General features: G+C 35.6%; 1 protein-coding gene across 1 annotated transcript in view; it reads right to left on the bottom strand.

Annotated features, from left to right (window-relative positions):
- The window catches only part of ST18 (ST18 C2H2C-type zinc finger transcription factor), a gene marked incomplete at both ends in the record, with an annotated part of 166817 nt that overhangs the window by 50763 nt on the left and 95964 nt on the right, over positions 1-20090 (bottom strand). Inside the window, 2 exon segments of the mRNA XM_080340195.1 lie at positions 13590-13620; positions 15497-15551. Coding sequence (XP_080196321.1) covers positions 13590-13620; positions 15497-15551 — 86 coding nt within the window.

Below are 20090 nucleotides of genomic sequence, written 5' to 3'. Positions count from 1 at the left end.
CCCACAAATCTGCCTGCAAGCACATTGCTCATGTTAGAAATTTTCTCCTCTGTGAAAGACTTCTACATTCAGAACCCGCCTGGACACATTCCTGTGTAGTCTCATCTAAGTGTTCCGGCTCCACCAGGGGGATTGGACTAGATGATCTTTTGAGGTTCCTTCCAATCCCTAACATTCTGTGATTCTGTGACTGATACCCTAGCTGTCCTTATGGTATATTTTTCTGTACACAAGCAACCACTCACCCAAATTTCCTCTATAGTTCCCATCATTTTAAAATAGGTGAATACATGAGATACAGCTTCAAGTAAAATAATTCTTGATGCCTTCCACTCTGCTTGCAAGAAGATGACAAAACACAGTTGTTTCTTTTTTGCTTAGGAAGTGTAAATTGCCCTCCATAGGACAGGAAGAGATTTTTCAAATCCAGCAGGATATACACTTGCTTTTGCTGGTGACCTCTTAAACAGCTGGATTTGAGTTACAACTGGAATCTATTAGATTGCAAGAGCCAGTTTAAAGATTCACCACCTACCAGCAATTCCCCTTCTTTTCTACGTTACAGTGCTTAAAAGTAAAAATGGAAATAAAACCAGAAGAACAACTTCACAAGTGTTATTGTTTTTCAAGAATTTACATGTGATTTGTAAGCTATTTGACAATGGACACTGGAAATTTAATGACTATCAAAAGGATATATTTAAGTCTTTGTAACATTCATGGTATATCAAATTCACCTTTGTCTTAAAAAGTTTCTATTTCTCTCTTTTGCTTATGTACATGCACACATACACGTACGTTAGCACAGATTTGTCAAGCTGTAGTTTGTCAAATGGTAAACCTATAATTTAGCTTCTCTATTACTCATCTCATAAATTCAGTGTCTAATAGTTTTGTTGCTATTTATCAATGGCCTGCTTGTTGTCATGGAACACTGATTCAGCTGTCAAGGTTATTTGGTAATCTGAGGCTCATAAACCAGGAGAAGCTCTTTTGTTATGAGCCCAAAGCCAATACATTTTTTTTTTCCCAATTTAACTGTATTTAAATTTTATGAATAATAAATCATTTTAATAATACCTATAATTAGCAGATTTTTTACTTTTTTTTTTTTTTTTTGTAGTCAATGACTCAGTTACCAAAAAGAGTCTTGTGTCTGTTATCATAGTGTGAGCCAAGAGATTAAAATCTGATGTGTAAGACCTGGTTGCATGCGTTGAAAAAAACGTCCATGATAAATCTTTCATACATATTTCACGTCTAAATACTTTCTTTGAGAATTTACTGGGACCTTTTTTCCTTTATTTCTGCTCAGAATACATCTTGGACGATGTGGGCAGACACTAGCATTATAGTATGCAGGCAGAACAGTGCATTGGGTTACTACCACAAAGCAATGCCTCATGAGAAAGAGAGAGGTTTTAAGCAGTCTTTAAGCATACAGCATTTCTTACTATTAAAAATTCTCATGGTTGTTTATTTTTTGTTGTTTTTTTTTTTTTTTTGTAATTAGTTCATCTAAGTGATGTGTTTGCAAGCCTTTAACCCAACCTTTAACTACTTTGTAGCCAGCAAGGACTTTTTGTTATCAATCTTTTGGCAAGACTTCCAGATCTCTGGGGATATTTTTCTTATTCACAGCACCTTGCAGGTTGGTAAAGCATGATACAGGACAAAGAATGGCCATAGTGGCTAAAACTGGAAATACATTCAGCCTGACAACTGCTGTTTACTAATGCCTGTAATGAATGCCTTAAAATATTAAGAAGAGAACAAACTGCATCTTATGTACACTCCTTAGCTTCAAGAGAGAAAATAAATGTCTGAACATCAAGACACTTTAATATTTACTGTCTAACGTTATTTAAGGAGACCACTCCTTGTGAGTTTGTGCAAGAATAATTAATGGAACATTTTACTTTAACCTGAATTGCCTTTTAACTGCCTAACTGTACTACAAAACTAAGCATTAGACTATTGAATTAATTAAAGCAGAAATCATCCTCTGATCTTGCAGAACCATTTAACTTCACATCAGTAGTTACAAGGGGAAGGTTAGCCTAACTACTCCTCAATGATATTGTGATTAAAGACGTTGCCATATACTTTAGGTCTTGATGAGATTTTGTCACCAACTTGCAGATGCCCTGGGACACTGCAGAAGTCAAATACTACATTTTCCTTATAGGAGAGAAAAGTTGTTTTTTGAAGATTCAGGGACACTTGCCACTGACAAACTGGTAACTTATAAATGTCTGTCATGGCTGAGCTTTCTTCTAAGAATTTTAAGACTGTACTGAATCAGAGGTACCCAAAAGGAACACAAATTCTGAGTATCTGCCCACCTTAGTCCTTTTCTATGTCAGCTTGTTCTCTAAGAAACAGATAAGCTGGTTTCTGTCTATCTCTCTAGCACAATGAATTCCAAAGGTTTAAGCTATAGCTGAAAGTATCTGATCTTCCAAAATCACATAAAAATCCTGACCTCCTCATAAGATGATGATGGACAGGAGAAATTACTAGCAAAGGGGACAGAAAAGGGATGAACTGCTCCTAGGATGGATTTCATGTCAGTTGAAATGACATTGATGTTATAGCTTATATCAACTGTGAATGTTAGAGGTTCATGAAAGGATCTGGAATGTCAGAGTCCAAAGAAAGAGAGCCTTGATAGTCCAATCACTGCACTTAAAAACCCAAATAAGTGCTGTTAGCTACAGCAACTTCAGATGGACAACAGTGGTTAAAGAGGAAGGTAGATAGTGACTAGGACTCAATTCTTTGCTTTGTCTTCAGGTTAAGACAGTCAGATTCATGCTCCATTTCCATAACTAACTCTCATTGTTTGCAAACAGTGCCTGTAAATTTTATAGTTCTGTGAAAGTGAGAGTGATAGTGTTCTCAGCTCAGGTTTCTCTAAAAGTAAGAACAGACAGAAAGCAGGTATTAATACCCTGTCTCATAGCCAGAGGTTGGAGTGTCCACAGAAAGACTAAAAATCCACATCAGTCAGGTCTACAAGGACTAGGGTGGTGTTTCCAATGCCACAAAGTTACTTACTGAATATGAAAGAATTCACATATCCTAACTATATACAAAGGTAAATCCTAGATTCTCAAAATCAGGTAGAAGACATGGATTAGTCACAGATATTATATATATATATAAAGAAGAATGTTTTCTAAAAGGAAGAAAGTAAATTGCATCTCTTCAGACCATGGATACTGGAATATAAATCTACAGGGTTTATACCCTGGGAAAAATGACAGCTAAAGAGTAATTCCATTTACTGCATTCTCTTCTAAAATCCATATATGTTCTAGATGCAAAACAAAGCAAATTCTCTCAAAGGACATAAAGAACATTACTTGCATATTAAATAAGGACTTCTTGATCAATGTCTTATTTTATTTTCTTTTGAGGAAGATATTTCATGAGGTGCTTTACACTAGAGAGAACGGCAGTTCAAGAGAAGGCCCTAATGATTTCACCCCATCTTTGTACCTTTCCACTCTAATTCTTTGAAAGATCTCTAAGTTTTACAATACCTTCTATCTTGTCTTCTGTATGGGCTATGTACATTCTCAGGATTTCTACAACATTGTATTCTGATGTTCCATCCTGGAATATGTTTCCCATGTCCAAACTTTTTTTAACTCAGTAAGATATGAAACTATGCTTGATATGCTAAGATATGAAACTTATGCTGTTTTGTATGTCCATGAATGCTGAAGCACAGGTTAAAGAAAACGACCATTCTGCCCATCTAAAAAAGTAAAAGTGGGAAAGATTTGTGAATTGTCAGCTGTGGGGAAATCTTACATGTCCAGAAGCAACTGCCTGCTTTACAAGTTATACGTGGCAACACATTGACTAGTTGAAGAACTTCAAGGAGTAAAACCACGCAACTGAGAAAATTGTCATCAAGGGTTGGGCTACAGTTCATTGGCAATCTAAGACTGAGTTAAGCAAACAAACAAACAAAAGTTTTCTTTCAAATTCTTTTAAATAAAATTTAAACATATTCAGAGATCATGCCGATTAAAACTTATGGCTCAATGTGAAAATATTAAAAAGGCCACTTTTTTAACAGAACTCTGATGTTAGTTTTTACAGATGAAATTTTGCAGGCTAGTCCTGGAGAGAACCACTGAGTTGTCATCACTGACAAGAAGCTAAACATGTCTTTTCCCTGATTGCTAATCTGCCGTCTGAGTTACTGACATTAATGTTTTCTCATGTTTTGTAAAGTAAACCAAACCATAGTAACTTTTAAACAGTTTACAACATTTGGACAGAATGATGGAGTGTGCTGTATTTCACAAATTCAGCCTAGGTTGTGAAAAATAATCTGGAAAGTAGCTCCTGTTGGGAATTTCTGAAAAATTGTTTTGGAGAGAATTAATCAGATAACAGTATTTTCCTTCCATCAACATTTTTAACCAACTAAAATTGGAAGTATTTAAACCAATGTAATATGTCGAAAAAGATTGCTCATAATTTAGACTTTAGTGAATTGACTGTAATAGAAGCTCAGAACTAGCACAACTTACTCCAATGACAATTAAAGAAAACCTGCTTCTCATTTTTTAATATCATACACAACACAAAAAATGCATTTTACCCCTTTTTAACAAACTCATACACTTGACTTACAAGTTGTATCTGTGAAAGGGACAGGGGCTTTTCCTGTGCACTGTAGCACTCATTCCAGGGTTCAAGGGCCTTCTACAAATATAAAACTTTACTGCCGTACATGGACAATGCTCTTTTTCTAAAACATCAGTTGTGAGAAGTTCAGTCCAGGGCTGAAACAAGATGAAAGGAGTGCACATGGGGTATAGATGGGAAGAAAGATAAAAGGGAAATTCATATTTATGAACACTAATATAGAGTAAAATAAGCTCAGTAACTTGGGGGTATTAAAGTGTCTGTCTATATACAGAAATGAAAGCTTTAGCTAGGAAAAAAGCAACAGAACTGGACACATACTAATGTGTAGAAAATATGGTATCATAACTGAAAGCTGGCTAGAGCATGATATTAAAAGATGTATTTTATTTTAAAAAGATGTGTAAGAAAAGCAAAGTAGCTGCCATAGCCTTGTTGGTGAAAGAGGATTTATTAGCCCCCATAAGAAGAGGCTGGGGAGAAATGGGTAATGGTGTTGAGTCATTAGGTACCGAGCTTGGCAATGCTTCAGACAGTAAACTAAATGTTACAGGCCACCTGACCAAAAAGAATAACTGGACTGTGAAATGATTGAGCAAATAAAAAGAAGCACGTAAAAAGAGTGGAGCAATGGTAAGTCAGCAATAACATAGGAAAAGGCATGCAGTTATGGTGAAATCTGCCCATGCCTCAAGCTCTCTGTGATGCCTGAGGCTAAAGGACAACCATTTCAGGCTGCAATAGGCTCATTAAATTTGTTGTTGTTGTTGTTGCTTTGTTGTTGTTGTTATTTTTTTTTTTAAACTCTAGTTTACTATTTTAGCAGAGTTCTCCGCAAAGGAAAGGCAACTCAGAGAAAGACAGCACAGATTTAAATTCTCTTCTCTGGTTTTCTTGTTGTCAGTTTACAAGCTTGTAGGATCAGAAGGATATTCAGATCATTAAAAAAACCCACAAAAAACAAAAACTCACACATAAACCCTCTAATTGAAACATTATTTTAATGAAATGGATGACTTCTTCATGGTGCCATTCTATAGCTCATAGACCAAGAACTCTATAACCCTGTATGGCTAGAGTTGTATATTTGGATGCTTTTCTAACAGGTAAGTTATTTTTAGTAAAAGACTGAGACACATTTAGGAAAACACTTTTTTTTTTTCTTTTTGTTTTTTTTTTCTTTGTGTGGATCTCAGGAAGTCCTTAAACCTGGTAATATGAATGAATGCCCAAGATCTGGGCCAAACACAGGCTCCCTAGCCTCTTTTTCATTTATTCACTCAATCTGTCCAGGTTCAGTAGGTCAATAAATTCCAGTGGGACCCAAGCCAAGAATTTGGCTTAGAACGGATTAAGTTTCTAGGCAAATCTACAGATCATCCACACAACCTTTGCATTCAGAAAGCCTTGCACATGAGTAGTCAGCCTGCTACCATCAGTAAATGCATAAATAAAAAGCATACTGGTAACTACAGTCTGGTTAGAGAAGACTTAAAGAAGATAAGCTTTAGCTTTTCTATATTTTTTGACAACAGTTAATGGGACAATAAGCAATTAATTGGCAGGAGGTAGTACCTCCCTTTAATGTGGCAGGAGGTCCAATGGCTGCTTTCTTTTCCTTTTCTTGCTCTCTCCAGGCTGTCCACAGTCTGTTTTGGCTTGTTTTTGCTTGGCTGAAACTACCCTTGACACCAGTCAGACAGACCATTTCAGTCAGCCATAATATTTAACTCATGATTGATATATCTGAGACAGAAGTCACCGGCTGGCATTTGAATGTCTATATGGCTTGTGATCATCTACAGAGAAAAGATCTGCCATACGAGGAAACAACCATTTGGGGCTATAATGTTCTGATACGTTCTGTCACCCAGCAGAAGGCATCAGGGCATATGCAACTCTGAATTCCTGTGTAGGGTTGGGAGGATAACATTTACTGTGTGCTGGTGAACACAGAAGTTATGATGAGGAAGATGACTGCTGTAATATATTAAATAACAAACAACTCTTAGTTCAAGGCAAGGAACCTTCTAAAATGCATTAAGTTCAACAGGTAGAAAAAAACCCGCATATAATGATTTGCAGTCTAGGAGTTACAATTAAAGGGATGTGCATTTGACATATATTATAAAACTAACTATTACAGAAATGTATATGTTGAACCTAATTAATAATTGCTTTATTTGTTTGTTTGTTTGTTTTTAATTAAATGCAGGCTTTAAGCAGAAAAATTCTAAAACCACAGTCAAATAAAATAGAGAAAAGAGACACCGAGACTGCAGATGTTGTCTAGAAATGAACACAGTAGATGTTAAAAGAGCCCTATCACAGAATCACAGAATGTTAGGGACTGGAAGGGACCTCGAAAGATCATCTAGTCTGATCCCCCCATCAGAGCAGGAACACCTAGATCAGGTTACACAGGAATGTGTCCAGGCGGGTTTTGAATGTCTCCAGAGATGAAAACTCTAAAAGCTCCCTGGGCAGTGTTCTGATCAGCGCCTATAATATGATACAAACTTATCTAATGCATTTGTGATTGAAAAAAGCTACAAAAGTCACCTATAAAGCAAAGGCACACAAAATATCAACTAAAGCAAACTAAAATGGAAATCTGAACATCAAATACAATTTTTAAATGTTCTAAGTAAATCCAGGAGGAAAAGGAAAAGGTCACAGTGCATAGGTCAAAAGGTTTTAATTTCTACAGGAATTAGGCAAATGATTTATTGTTATTAACAACTCCAACCACAGAAGTCTCAAAAGGAGTATGAGATACAGTTTCTATTTCAGCCATCTTAACGGTTATTCAGAACAGTTCACTGAATAGTTAAGTCAAATAACTGTCAACCTCAGGGTTATCTGCTAAATGTTTAAGTTATTACTTGTGATCACCCAGAACTATATGGTATTATTTCTCTTCACAGAAACACTGACAATGTTTTTAAAAGTGGATGTTATTATCTTTTATAATCTCATTCAAATAATGTCATTTTAATGGAAAAAAAAAAAATATTTTCTTTGATATTCTTCATTCTCTAACATTCTCTATACACCAGTTCCAAACATTTTTTGCAAGCCTTAACCTACTCACATGAATATCTGAAAGCAGAAAACTTGAAGTGGAAAATGTTTGAATTTCTATCTGTGTTTATTTGTTTCTTGTTTACTGTTTCTTTACTGAAACAACAACCCATTTCTTAAGTCTGAAAGCATGTAGTACTACAAAAAAGGCAAAAAGCTTGAGGTGCATCAACTCATCAGAGCTCTAGGAAAGGAAGAGGAGGAGATGAGAGGAGGGGGAGAAGAATAAGCAGAGCAAAGGGAGAGGAGGAATGCCAACACTGTATATTTCACAGTTTGATGGCTAATTAGAGGGACACTGGAAGATGAAAGAGGAAACAAGGGAGGAACATAGACATGACAGACCTATAAATTTGATTGCCATTACAACTTACATTAATGCTTGTTTTATTAGTTATGATGAGAATGGTTGACATACAGGATATAATAATGATAAGTGAATTTCAGCAGTATTATTTTATTAGTTCTGTGACCAGCATATACTTACCTTTGCTTCACAGTAAAATGCACCATGTCTGATTGTTCAGTCTTTATTTATACTTGACTGTTAGAAGTTTTCTATCAAACATCACTTATAAAATCATTTTTCCTTGGCATAAAACATAGTTTTCTACAGATTCTTTAAGGAAAGTACTGACTAGCATGCTTGCCTGAATTCCTTAAGAACCTAACAGTGTTGTCAGAAAATAATAAGAAATGAAAAAGATTTACTGGGAATTTAAGAAAATATAATTGATGACAACATGACAGCCTTGATTATACCAGAAATCATAGAGTAAGAGGCAGAGGTTAATATTTTCAAAGCCCCAGAACCTTTTCAATTACTGCAATGGTGAGGGCAGGGAGGAAGTTTCTTTTCCAAGCTAGAGAGCAAGCAGTAGATACTCTTAACTCATTATTCTGTTACAAGACCTGGGGTATAGGTACTCTTAAGATTAATGCCCATTGTTTAATTGAATATCAGTTATCAATAGAAATGCTGTGACACAGGTCTTTATCTCAGATTAAATGCCTAATCTGGGTGTATTACGGAGAACAGTTGAATGACAATTTAGCACAACTCTGACCCAGTCAGTAACCATCAAAAGGAACACTGGGGAGGAAAGCTGGGAATATATGCTGTCAACACCCAATCTTCAATTGCAGAAAAAGACTTTTTGACAAGCTCAGACATGTCTGCACAAAAATGAGATAAATATCCTGGCAGTAGATATAACTATTGACCATCTTAATTTAGCATTTACTACTAAGTCTATCTGGACTCAAGGACACATTTTGTTTCAGCAGAGCACATTAAGGACTACGAGGGTCCCATACTCCCAGTGAGAGACAGATGAGTCACAAGGAGATTCAAGAGTCCAGCTCTGTTCTATTACAAATGTGCTTGCTCAGGATTATGATAAATGTTCTTTTTTCCCACCAGTTTCCAGAAAATCAGAGTCTGTGACCAACTCCGGTGGAAACAGAAGCCAAGCCCAAAGGGTAAATCTGACAGTTTTTCCAGATGCAGGGTAGCAATAAACAGCTTTCTCAGTCTCTGTCTCACTTTTAAGCAGTATTATGGGACAGGAGTACTGTGAACGTGATAGCTACACAAAGCAATCATAATCTCAGTTCTTACTGGAGAACATCTTTGAGCCTTTTTGTTTGATTTTGTCTCGTGTGCCCACTTCTTCCATCATCTAGGTAGCACTTTCACCTCTTTCTCAGATCATCTGCCAGACTACGGCTTTCTTTTCATACAATACTTCTTAAAAACTCACATACCAACGAGACATTCCTTTTTAAATGCAGCTAGGGTGCACAGCCCTTTTATTTCATGCCATGAACTTTTCCTGAGTGGCCAAATAATTTTCTACCTACCAAACTGTCTACCTTCATTCTGTTACTGTCTGAAACTAGCATTCAGATATAATTGGATACATATGATCTACTAGCACTTAGAGGAAATAAGGAAAATATTCAGTATTGTATAATAAGTAATAACTACTTTAGTTAGCAAAATGCTTATTAGTACACTATCAATACTGTTACTTCTATTGGCATACCTCTTAAACATTTTGGATGAAGTTAAGGAATAGGTTTTAGTAACATAAACATCCTGAAATAGTTCAGTACCACTGGCCTCAGGGTTGCTTTGCTATTTTCTCATTCTCCTAATCAAGACACAGCAACAAAGGGTGAATTGTCCAGTTACTCCTACCAAAGAGACATCGAGACACTCTGTTACTTGTCTCACTGCTAAAGCATCCAAGATACTCATATCTCTACATACTGACACTGTGCAGTTCAACTTATCTGAATATCTAAAATGTTTCACAACATTTGGAGAAAGAGTTCCAGGTAAAAGTAGCCTTCCTTACTTTTGATGAAATAGACCTTTTGAAGAAGTGATCCAACACTACAGAGAGTAAGGGGAAGTGTAACTGTTTGTACCAAAGAGCAGGACTGTTCTCCATGGCTTGAAGCACCAGTGCCTTGTGTAGTCTTCATTAATCATTAGTAACAGAAGCCAGAAAGACTTGATCTTACCTGTATCTAACCCTGAAAAGTTATCCTTTTTTACAAATATGGACTTCGCCAAACTGATCTATGCTTTTGTAATCCTATGCTTGGATCAATTCAATTTACTCTTTCTTGGTCTGACCCAGATGTCACTCCATAACCTACAGATGGTTCATCGTACTGTATCCCATCTGTTAAACAGAACACAGTAATGAGAATACATCACACCAATATTCCTCACTTCCCCTTGGTTTTCATTCTAATCCTGAACACAGTTGAAGGTCCTGGTCCTTTCAGCCATTCATCCAAGAGAAGACTTCTTCTTTCTGCTTCTTGCAGAAGATGGATACGACAGAGTTGTTATGTCCAAAAGGTGTCAGATTCTTCAAACTTCAATGTATGGGATAAATACCTCCTGGCTTTATCACTCACTTCTACCACATATCATGTTTGCTATGTTTAGATTGTGATAAAAAACTCATATCTTCCTGTGGGCAGCACTACATTCCTAAATGAAAAATTAAATAATGTTGTTCATGAGTGAATAATTAAGGCTGGAGGAGAAACAGATCTATTTTGAAGAACTTATTAAGTTTTGCATATTATGTTTCAACACTGCAGCATATACAGTAGATATAACTAAAAAAAGTCTTATAAATCTGAACTAATAACACAGCAGTATTAATAATATTCACATATAAAGAAAATAAATTATATGACATTGAAATCTGGGATTCCTGAGTTTTATAATTACACGAAATCTGTTTAAGTTTGACACTTAAATAGGAATTGTCTAACGGTAGTCAACATCTGGAAGTTTTCTGTCCTCTGAAAACTCAGTGCAATGCAAGGGATTTTTTAGTTATTTTACTAAACAGAAAAAAAAATTAAATCCCAACGTGGCCCTTGAAGTGATGTTTTTTCTGAAAATGTTTTATGCGGAAAGGTGGTCCTGTTTCTCAGGAAGAGGTGGATGATAGCAAAATCATTAGCCAGATTTCTGCATGAAATCTTGGCTTTCTTGAACTCAACAGATTTTTTGGCATTGAATTCCATTAAGTAAGAATGCAACCCCTGAAATTTATACAAGATAATTTTTCATGCATTATTGCATCTAATGGGTAATTGCAACTTTTCATTTTTCTTTTCATTATTTCTTTCTCTATTTTTGTGAACCACAACTTGCAGAATAAGAAAAGGCTAACAAATGCTCTAGAACCAATCAATGCTATGAAACTAATAATAGTACAATATGAGCATGTAAGCTTATGTAGTGCCTTTCATGTAGAAGTATCCCAAGGCACTTTGTAACAGAAACTCAATAAGGAGTGCAAAAGTGCTTTGTCAGATAGGATAAGCCAGGGGAAAAGGGGAAATTAATTAAGCACGGATTTAAATTTCTCAGCCAACATAGCATTTAGAACCTTGGTCAGAAAAGACAGTAGTTCCAATATCTGCATCCAGGGAACAGAACAGTATATTTCAGTCTTTAATTCTTGGGGAGCGTTTAATATTTTTTTCACAATAATACAGGTATGATTAATAGGAATGCAGTTCATAGGCTACATTTCCAAAAGGCAGCCCTTGCCTCCCTTCCTCTAGTTTTTCATTAACAAATAGATTAATAAAAGTTGATCACCTGACTTGTATGCCAGCAAAGCCACTTGACTGCAAAGATACCCAATATGGAATTTGGTACTATAGAAGTTACAATTACCAAGTTAAGGACTGGGCAATGACTTTATTGACTGTTTAGCTCACTGTTTTAAATCAAACTATTTTTTTTTATAGAAGCAGTCCACACTTCTGACAGAGAGAGTAGTCTGTTATGCAGTAGTTCCTAAGATAACATGTATTTCACAAGGAAAAGCAAAATTGCTTGAGAAAAGCTATAGTAATTGATTATGCATAAATTACAGATTCCTTGATGTTGCAAAAACTTGTACATCCTCCATTTTTCAAACATTTTTTTCTTAAGAACACATGGACCATCCTCATTTTTGGATGACTGCCTCTTCAGATTAATGCTTCCTTCTGGTGTATAAATTGGGGATGCACAGAGGAAAAAGAAACAGCACTAAATCTCAGGAAACTGAAGCCATACAGAAAAATGAGGTTCACAGCAGAGCTGAATGAGTGACTTACCATGAACAATTTACCCAAAAAGTTAGCCTTCACTTCCCTTTATGGAATATCTGTAAGAAGCTTATAATTTTCTCAGTTTTATTATGAAACAAAACCTTAAAATATTGTATGTCTTCACTGCAAATAGCTTCCTGTAAATATTTCATGTTCTACCTTAAGAGAGAGTGGTATTTTGATTGATCAAATAAATCACATGATGATGTTTCTGTTCCCTAGATGGATTAACCCACTAACACATACTTCAAATGCCTGCTGTGGTTAAGAAAGCAGCTCAGTAGCATGTGATGAAAAGAGAGTGTAGGCAAAACAACTTTATTAAAGAAAAACTCTTTTGTAAAAATGTTTTCAGCTTTTTTATTGCAGCTGTAGTCCAGTGTATGTTTCATTAAAAACCATAGGAATTTGCACCTATCTGTAAATGTTTCCCTTGGGGACATGAAGAGCAAATTTGTCACAGAGACAACTTGAATCTGATGATAAAAATTCTTTTTTTTTAAGATTTTCTACTGAATAATATACTAGTCTTTGCAGGGTTTGTTCTAAGATCTTGGACCAGTTATTAGAAGCTGATGCACACATTAGTGAGATTAAAGTACTAATGTTAAAATATTACTAGATTGTTAGTGATCAGAAATATCCTTGCAGAATTTCTGACTTTGAATGGACTGTCATGCTTTATGTAAATTTGAAAAGTACTTAGTGCTACTTCAATAAAATATGCAACCTCAGCAAGTACTTGAGGAAGAAGGAACCCCTATTGCACTTAAAATTCACAGCAGTATACAGAGACAGTTTTATAAAAAACATCTAAGAAAACCTTATAAAGATTAATATTTCTTAGAATGTTAAGATGTTAAATAACTACAGTACCTATTACAGGAAAAAGAAGGCTGAAGATTGATCAGGAAGTATACTCTTTTGTTGTGTGCCCTGACACAGGCTGAACATAAGGGTAGCATACCGGAATCCTGCCCACTTTGCATTACTTTACATTTTGCTTTTATTTGTGGTATATATACAAAGTCGATCTGTATCAAGTACTCTTTGTCAGGTCTACGTTAAACCTTTACATAATGTACCATTTGCTGGATTCTCTGTTTTATAGTAATAGCAATACCATTGGTATGAACTCATCAATATAATCAGAAATTAAAACTTAAAAAATAAGCAACGTGAGTTCTTACCTGAGCTCTTGAGCTATAGAGTCCACTTGAACTGTTAATAAAAGCAGGAAAGAATGAATTAGTTTACACTTCCAGGCTTGTGCTTTCTGTAACCTTGCACCTGCCTATCGGTGATGACAGAGGAACACCTATCAAAACACAGGTGATTACTTCATGCTAACCACGGGATTGTAGCTATAAGTGGCAAATGTTAACTGAACAAATAATTCTCACAGTTATTTTAGGGTGTATAAGACCTGGAGTATAATGTTCAGTTGAACAATAAGGAAAATAATAATAAGAAAAAAAAAAGGAAGACATTTGTTTTTATTGAAAATAGAGTGACAAATATCTTCTTTTTCTTGATTTTAATTCAATTTGTGAATGACAAAGGATCATGTTTAAAAATACCTGCCCACACAAGGAAATACAGCGTATTGAAAAAACCAACAGGTGGCTCTAAGTATTACTCATAGTGCACAGGAAACTTTTGTTGTTTCCACTGTTCCTGATCTATTAATTCCTAAAGATGTGTATGCATGTGTGTAAAAAATAATGAGAAAGAAATTCATAAGTTTAAAAAATGTGTTGTTATCATTTTGAGTAAAAAGGATATGAATGTTAAATTCCCTTTTAAACATTATATAATTAAAGTGTGTTAAGTCAGCCAGACTGTTTTAACTTACAGTCCTGACCAACAGAGAAGACATGCTCTAATGCCGAGGTGTCAATAATTTCCCTATTCCATAACTTTGTTCAAATCCCCTGTTCTGGTGCTTTTGAAATATATATGAATTTTACATTAATTTTGGAGAATGTTACTGAGGGATGCATCAGAAGTTTGATACAATGATGCTTAAGTTCTGTAGAAAGGCTTGTCTGTATTTATCCCCTTGCCTGTGGGCAGTTTGTGGCACTCTCACTTCCTCTGTCTTCTCCTAAGTGAAGTCTTACACTTTTCAACTCTTTGGCCATTTAAAACTAGAGAACTGAGGCAAATTGCACTTTCATTTTAACCACAACTTGGAGCTATGATATTAACAATCCAGAACTACTGAGTTGTGACAATGAATCAAGCTAGTCTTTTTTCACAGTCCTGAGAGTGCACAATTCACACTAAAATCAGAGTGAAGAATGGGTGCTTTGCACCTCTGAAAATAGTCATAAGCAAAAATGCTCACAGGGCAGACAAAACTTTGTCATTTATTTTTACGTATCTCAATTTTTCACTCATCGAGAGTCACAAAAAATGTTATCAATTAAAATAAAAAGTTATTTTCCTGTAAGGGCTGTATGGCTAGTCAATCATATTTTCCAGATGTTGAGATCATTAAGGACCTGTTTATCTCTCAGTAATGCATTTCCATCTGTTCCTTACAAAAAGAGAGAAATAGCTGGGAAATACAGCTATGTTGTAACTTTGGAAAATGAAACACGAGCACTAGTACTTTAAAAAGGCACAAGTTTTTCCTCTGCCACATACCCTTGCAGATTTTGACTAAACAAAATTTACTTCTGGACCATTTACACAGTTAATTTATGAATTATTAATGGCAATAGACAAAAAAAAAAGTCTGTTGGCTGAGACAAAGTTTTGTACTTTATTTTGAAAGCATCCATTCAAAATTTTCTAGATTTACTCCCTATGGAAAAATCTTTGTTTAAATAATAAAAAACATAACCTTTGTTCTCTTTGATAAATAGCTCAAAGAAAATGGCATACAGTAGATTTTTTTTCTGCTTTTCTTTAAATCATAGCTAATAACATTGTGCCTCTTAATGCCAGCAGTCTGTGTCCTGCCTTGATTAAAAAAGCAGCCCGAAGGAAGCTACACACTCTCTTACTGCACATTAGGGACTGTGCACAGGAACTATCATATTTCATGGTGTGCTGGGCACAGGGTCGTGGAACGTGCTTGCTAACTCACCCCTGGTTCCTTTTGAACGTGTGCGCAGCTTTTTATTTTCCCCATCTGCATCCATCTGTAATATTAACAAAAAGTCTTTAATTCATTCCTTTTGCCATTGAGAAAAAAAGTCTCTTTTTTTTTTTTTTTTTTTTTTTTCACATTTCCAAAGGCTAGACAGTACTAGGAGGAAGAATAATCATGCCTTATTAATCTTGTCAAAGAGATAAAAAGCCATCTGTGAATATCTAGTAAATACCTAGGAGATACTTTTAATGATGCAGATTTGTTTAATAAAGTGATTGTTATGAGTGACTCTGTAAGGTTTAATGACAAGGTTTACAGGTGTTAGCTGAAGGCATAAGATTAGAAACAGCAGTGCTGTATGAGTGTTGCTTTCAGCAACCACCTTCTGGAAGAAAAGGTCCCAGAAAGCCACAGTGCGTACAGACACTTTGCATTAGGCTTGTAACAGAAGCATATCTCAATAGCTGTGTTGGAACCTTCATTTCTGACAACTTCATCCTTAAAAAGTGAAACCTGCTTGCTTGAATGTGTGTAACTGCACACATAAAACTTTTAAGTACTTCATCACTCAATCAACTACTTCTTACAGAAGTTTTGGTCAGGGACATAGTTTCACACCTGTATGAGTTTTGGGGAGGATGTAGTGTCCAGGTTTGAATTCTACATTAAAAAATTCCACACCAAACTACTGAAAATCCGAACCCCCCGAAGTCAGCTGTTGCTGTAAGATTATTCACTGAAATGAGAGGCCTTTCAAGATCAACCATTCTCATAACATTTTTGGCTACACCCAAATCGGCACTGGAAATATGCACCTTCTGGTCTTGGATCTGGCCCAAAGCCATAATTGTAGGGGCAGGTTTTCAATCCATGGATTTTATTACAAACCCCTGAAACTCGAAGGGATTAAAATTTCATGTTCTGGTGTGGAGAGCAGCAATGACACATAGCAGACTGTACAATAGTGCAATTTTAACCATGTCCAAGGAGGTAAAGTCCTTTCTGAAAGTAATTCTTAATTTTTATGTAAGAAAGACTGTCATGATGAATTTTTTTCTAGACAAAGTATCAGGAACTCCGGAATTCTTTTTCAGTCTATGTTAGTATCTTACATTCTATATTTGCTTTGAATCTCAGTTTCCCTGTTTAAATCATGTTTGCATCATTCCTGCAAACAGGTAACTATCAAACAGACTGTAGATGAAGAAACTCCCATGTGCTTATGTAGATCAATATGCAAGAACAAATGCAGACACCAATATCTGATTTATATAAATGTGTTGGGGAATAGGTAGATACATTCTGTGGATACCAGAAGTTGCCAGTGCCTGCTTGATATTGTTCCCTGCAAAAGGTCAAAAGATAAAAAACCATGTCAACAGGAGGTCTTGTCTGTTACTTCACTCTTCCCTTCTGAGGATCAGCAGCACTGATTTGTCCCACAGGGGGAAGATATACAAATCTCTATTCATGCCTTTTTCCGTGTATAGAGATTGAAGATCTGAGGATGCTTTATTTTTAGCTTTATATGACTCAGATAACTGAGATATTTTGAAGATCTTATCTGAAAGAACATTGCAGAATATGACAAAATCGACCTGAGAAAGAAAATGAGTAAAGTCATACTTTCTAGGGGAGAAAAAGCATTTCCCTAATTTCCTAGGTTATATTCTGCTTGCTCTTATATATGGTTACACATTATATACAGCTACTGGAATCAAAATACCTATTTGCAGGACAGAACACAAGCATTTGAAAAGGGTATTAGTGTGCTTGAAGAAGTCTAATTCTAGAACATAGGTTTGCAATATCTGAAATGAACATACACATTGATTGAAACACATCTCAGAGTCAGACAACTATATCTTTTCTGTGTTTAAATTTTCATCTGATGTTGGTTGTTAGCAGATAAGGAACATAACTGGCTTACGTTTACGCAGTGGGGCTGATGGCAGCCTTTACTTGTTACTATCCTTAAAACATGGAGAAAGAGTTTTTGCAATGTGACTGCAATGGTAATGGGAAACATGGCTCTGTTCTCTGATGCTGAGTTGTGATTGAAGGCACTGACCTGCCATAGACTTATAATAGGGGAGCAGGTGTGGCAATGATGGACTTTAATTTCCTTTAATAAACCTTTTATGTGCCACACTTTTACTGCCATTCTATGCTCTCCAAGGTCCTGCACATAATAGGTTCATTACTTTTGATTACTATAGTCTATTGAGACAAACAACTCCAGAACACACTATATATTATGTTCAGTTAAACCAATATAGACTATTTATCCACTGTGCATTATTTCACCTGCAACTGTACAGACAAAATTAACAACAGCTTCTGTAAGCTAAAACTATTAAAACCACTGGTACTCCTTTGTCATCATTTCATAATAAATACCACACCAATCACAGTGTTAGTCTTTTAATTATGAAACAAAAAGTGTCCACTGCATCTACTGAACAGCAGCTACTTTGGTCTAAATAGCATGTTGCATTGTGATGAATATTTAAAAGTGGCACAATGAGTGAAAACCAACAATAAAATCAATGCAGGTGATTTTTCTATTGATTTTCTTTCCTTTTAATAATTTTAAACTATGAGAGATGTTTAATCAATTCAAAGCTAAAATTTATAGGACTGTTTAGCTTGGTCCATACCACGTATTAAAACAATCATCTTATCTGTGCTTCATAATAAAACACCTTAACTTACAAAAATTCCCATGCATTAACTCAAAAGTAAATGAATAAAACTGTGAAATCTTTTGAGTGTGTCAGCAAAAAGACCTCTCTTGCTCAAAATTTAAATGTAATATCTTTGGGTTTTGATAGTTCTTTCAGAGACAGCCCGATACTGAAAAAAGGTGAATAAAGTTTCTCACTTCTGATTTTTTTCTACATAGTGACTGCTTTATATTAAATTAGAGTCACAGATGGTTAGCAAAAAGTATTCAAACTTTTAAGTTACCCATGGAACAACAAACAATTAAACTCTAAGTTAGAAATTCCATCCAAAGTTTTTAGAGGTAATTGTTATCAAGGCCTTGAGAGACATATCTTATTACTACTATGTGCTGTAAAGATTGGATAGATTCTGGAAGGTGCTTCATACTCTCAAAGCTCAGGATAGTCAGCTGTTCTGGTACATACGTAGTCCTGAGACAAGAGACCACAAGGGATAAATGGAATGGCCATGTCTGAACAAAATCCTCTAACACTGTCTTACTAATTTTATTTTATTTATTTATTTATTTATAACGATCAGGAGCACTAGGATAATATATAAATGCTTGCAGTCCCATATTTTTCAAGGGCAAGCTTTACAATAATAATGACAAGTGAATAGTGGAATTAATTGCACTCTGGTTTTGTGTCTTATACCCAGATTTTCTGATTTGATGGGTTTAAAACCCATCTAAACATTTTCTTCTCAAAATTAGTTGAAACTATGGAGTCAGAAGAAATTAGTGGGAGATACACAGTCAGAAACACAGCAACGGGGAGGGTGGCAGCTATGCAGTCCCAAATCATTAGGCAATCAGGCTAATAAATAAATGGTCTCCTTTGAATTGCTTCAGTTATATCGTATTTCTGTGGTGGGGAAATTTACTGAGGATGTTGATGCTAAATTATTTTCTGAAAGCATATCCCAACAACTCTCACTAAGTTCATGAATGCTTTATGTCTGACTTCAGGAATTTCAATATGATCTTCCCTCCACCTTTCCTTCAATATTGCTTGAGACTTAAGGGTAAGTTGATAACTAGATCCCAGAAAGCTGACTGGAGTCACTGATGATACTACAAATTCTGCTTGGCTGAAACTTGAATAACTTGCTATGTGACTGCTACAGGGTATTCATTTTTCTCTAGATGAATTTACTGGTGTAATAGCAAAATTACACTTTTTGAGCAAACTATTTCAGAGTTCCTGGCTGCAGAAACCAAATGCTACTTCTGTTTCTACCATCCCACTGCAGTCAGCAGACTGGAGAGCAGTACCTGGAAATACTTCCCTGAGTGAGAGAATCAGGATTTGGCTCTGAGGTTACATGTGTGTTCCTGGAATCTATCTGCGCACATGTGCATGTACTGATATTGTAATGGAATCCAAAAATAGAAGGTATTTCAAGAAGGTGGACCCAATTTGAAGTCACAACACAAGGTGTCTTGGGTCCATCTTTTTGAAACACCCTCTAACAGCTGAAAACAGAGTATATGCAATAAATTATAATAATAACAACAATAATAATAACTATCTAAGTTTACTTGCACATTTTAAATTCTGAATTTCAGAAATGAAATTGATACTACTATCTTGGTAAGATAGTTTCATGGCACATTACTGTGAAATAAACTATGACCTGGGGAAGCCAGTGTTGCTGACATAGGTAAAAGTGAAATTGACCTCCTGGAAAGAGCTGATGTAAGAGCTGTGCACTTTCTAATTTCTATTGTAGTCTTTGTAAAAGCATGACTTGCCCTGAGTGGGTTTCACATTCTGGGAGTGGCAGTCTGTTCCATTTTGTGTAACTAGCTAGAGGAAAAGAAATCACCAGTTTATCTAGAAGTAAGCTGTATAAAAGT

The sequence above is a fragment of the Nesoenas mayeri genome (genome assembly GCF_963082525.1).
Source record: "Nesoenas mayeri genome assembly, chromosome: 2".
Lineage (NCBI taxonomy): Eukaryota > Metazoa > Chordata > Aves > Columbiformes > Columbidae > Nesoenas > Nesoenas mayeri.
This window is presented reverse-complemented; position numbering and strand designations above follow the sequence as displayed.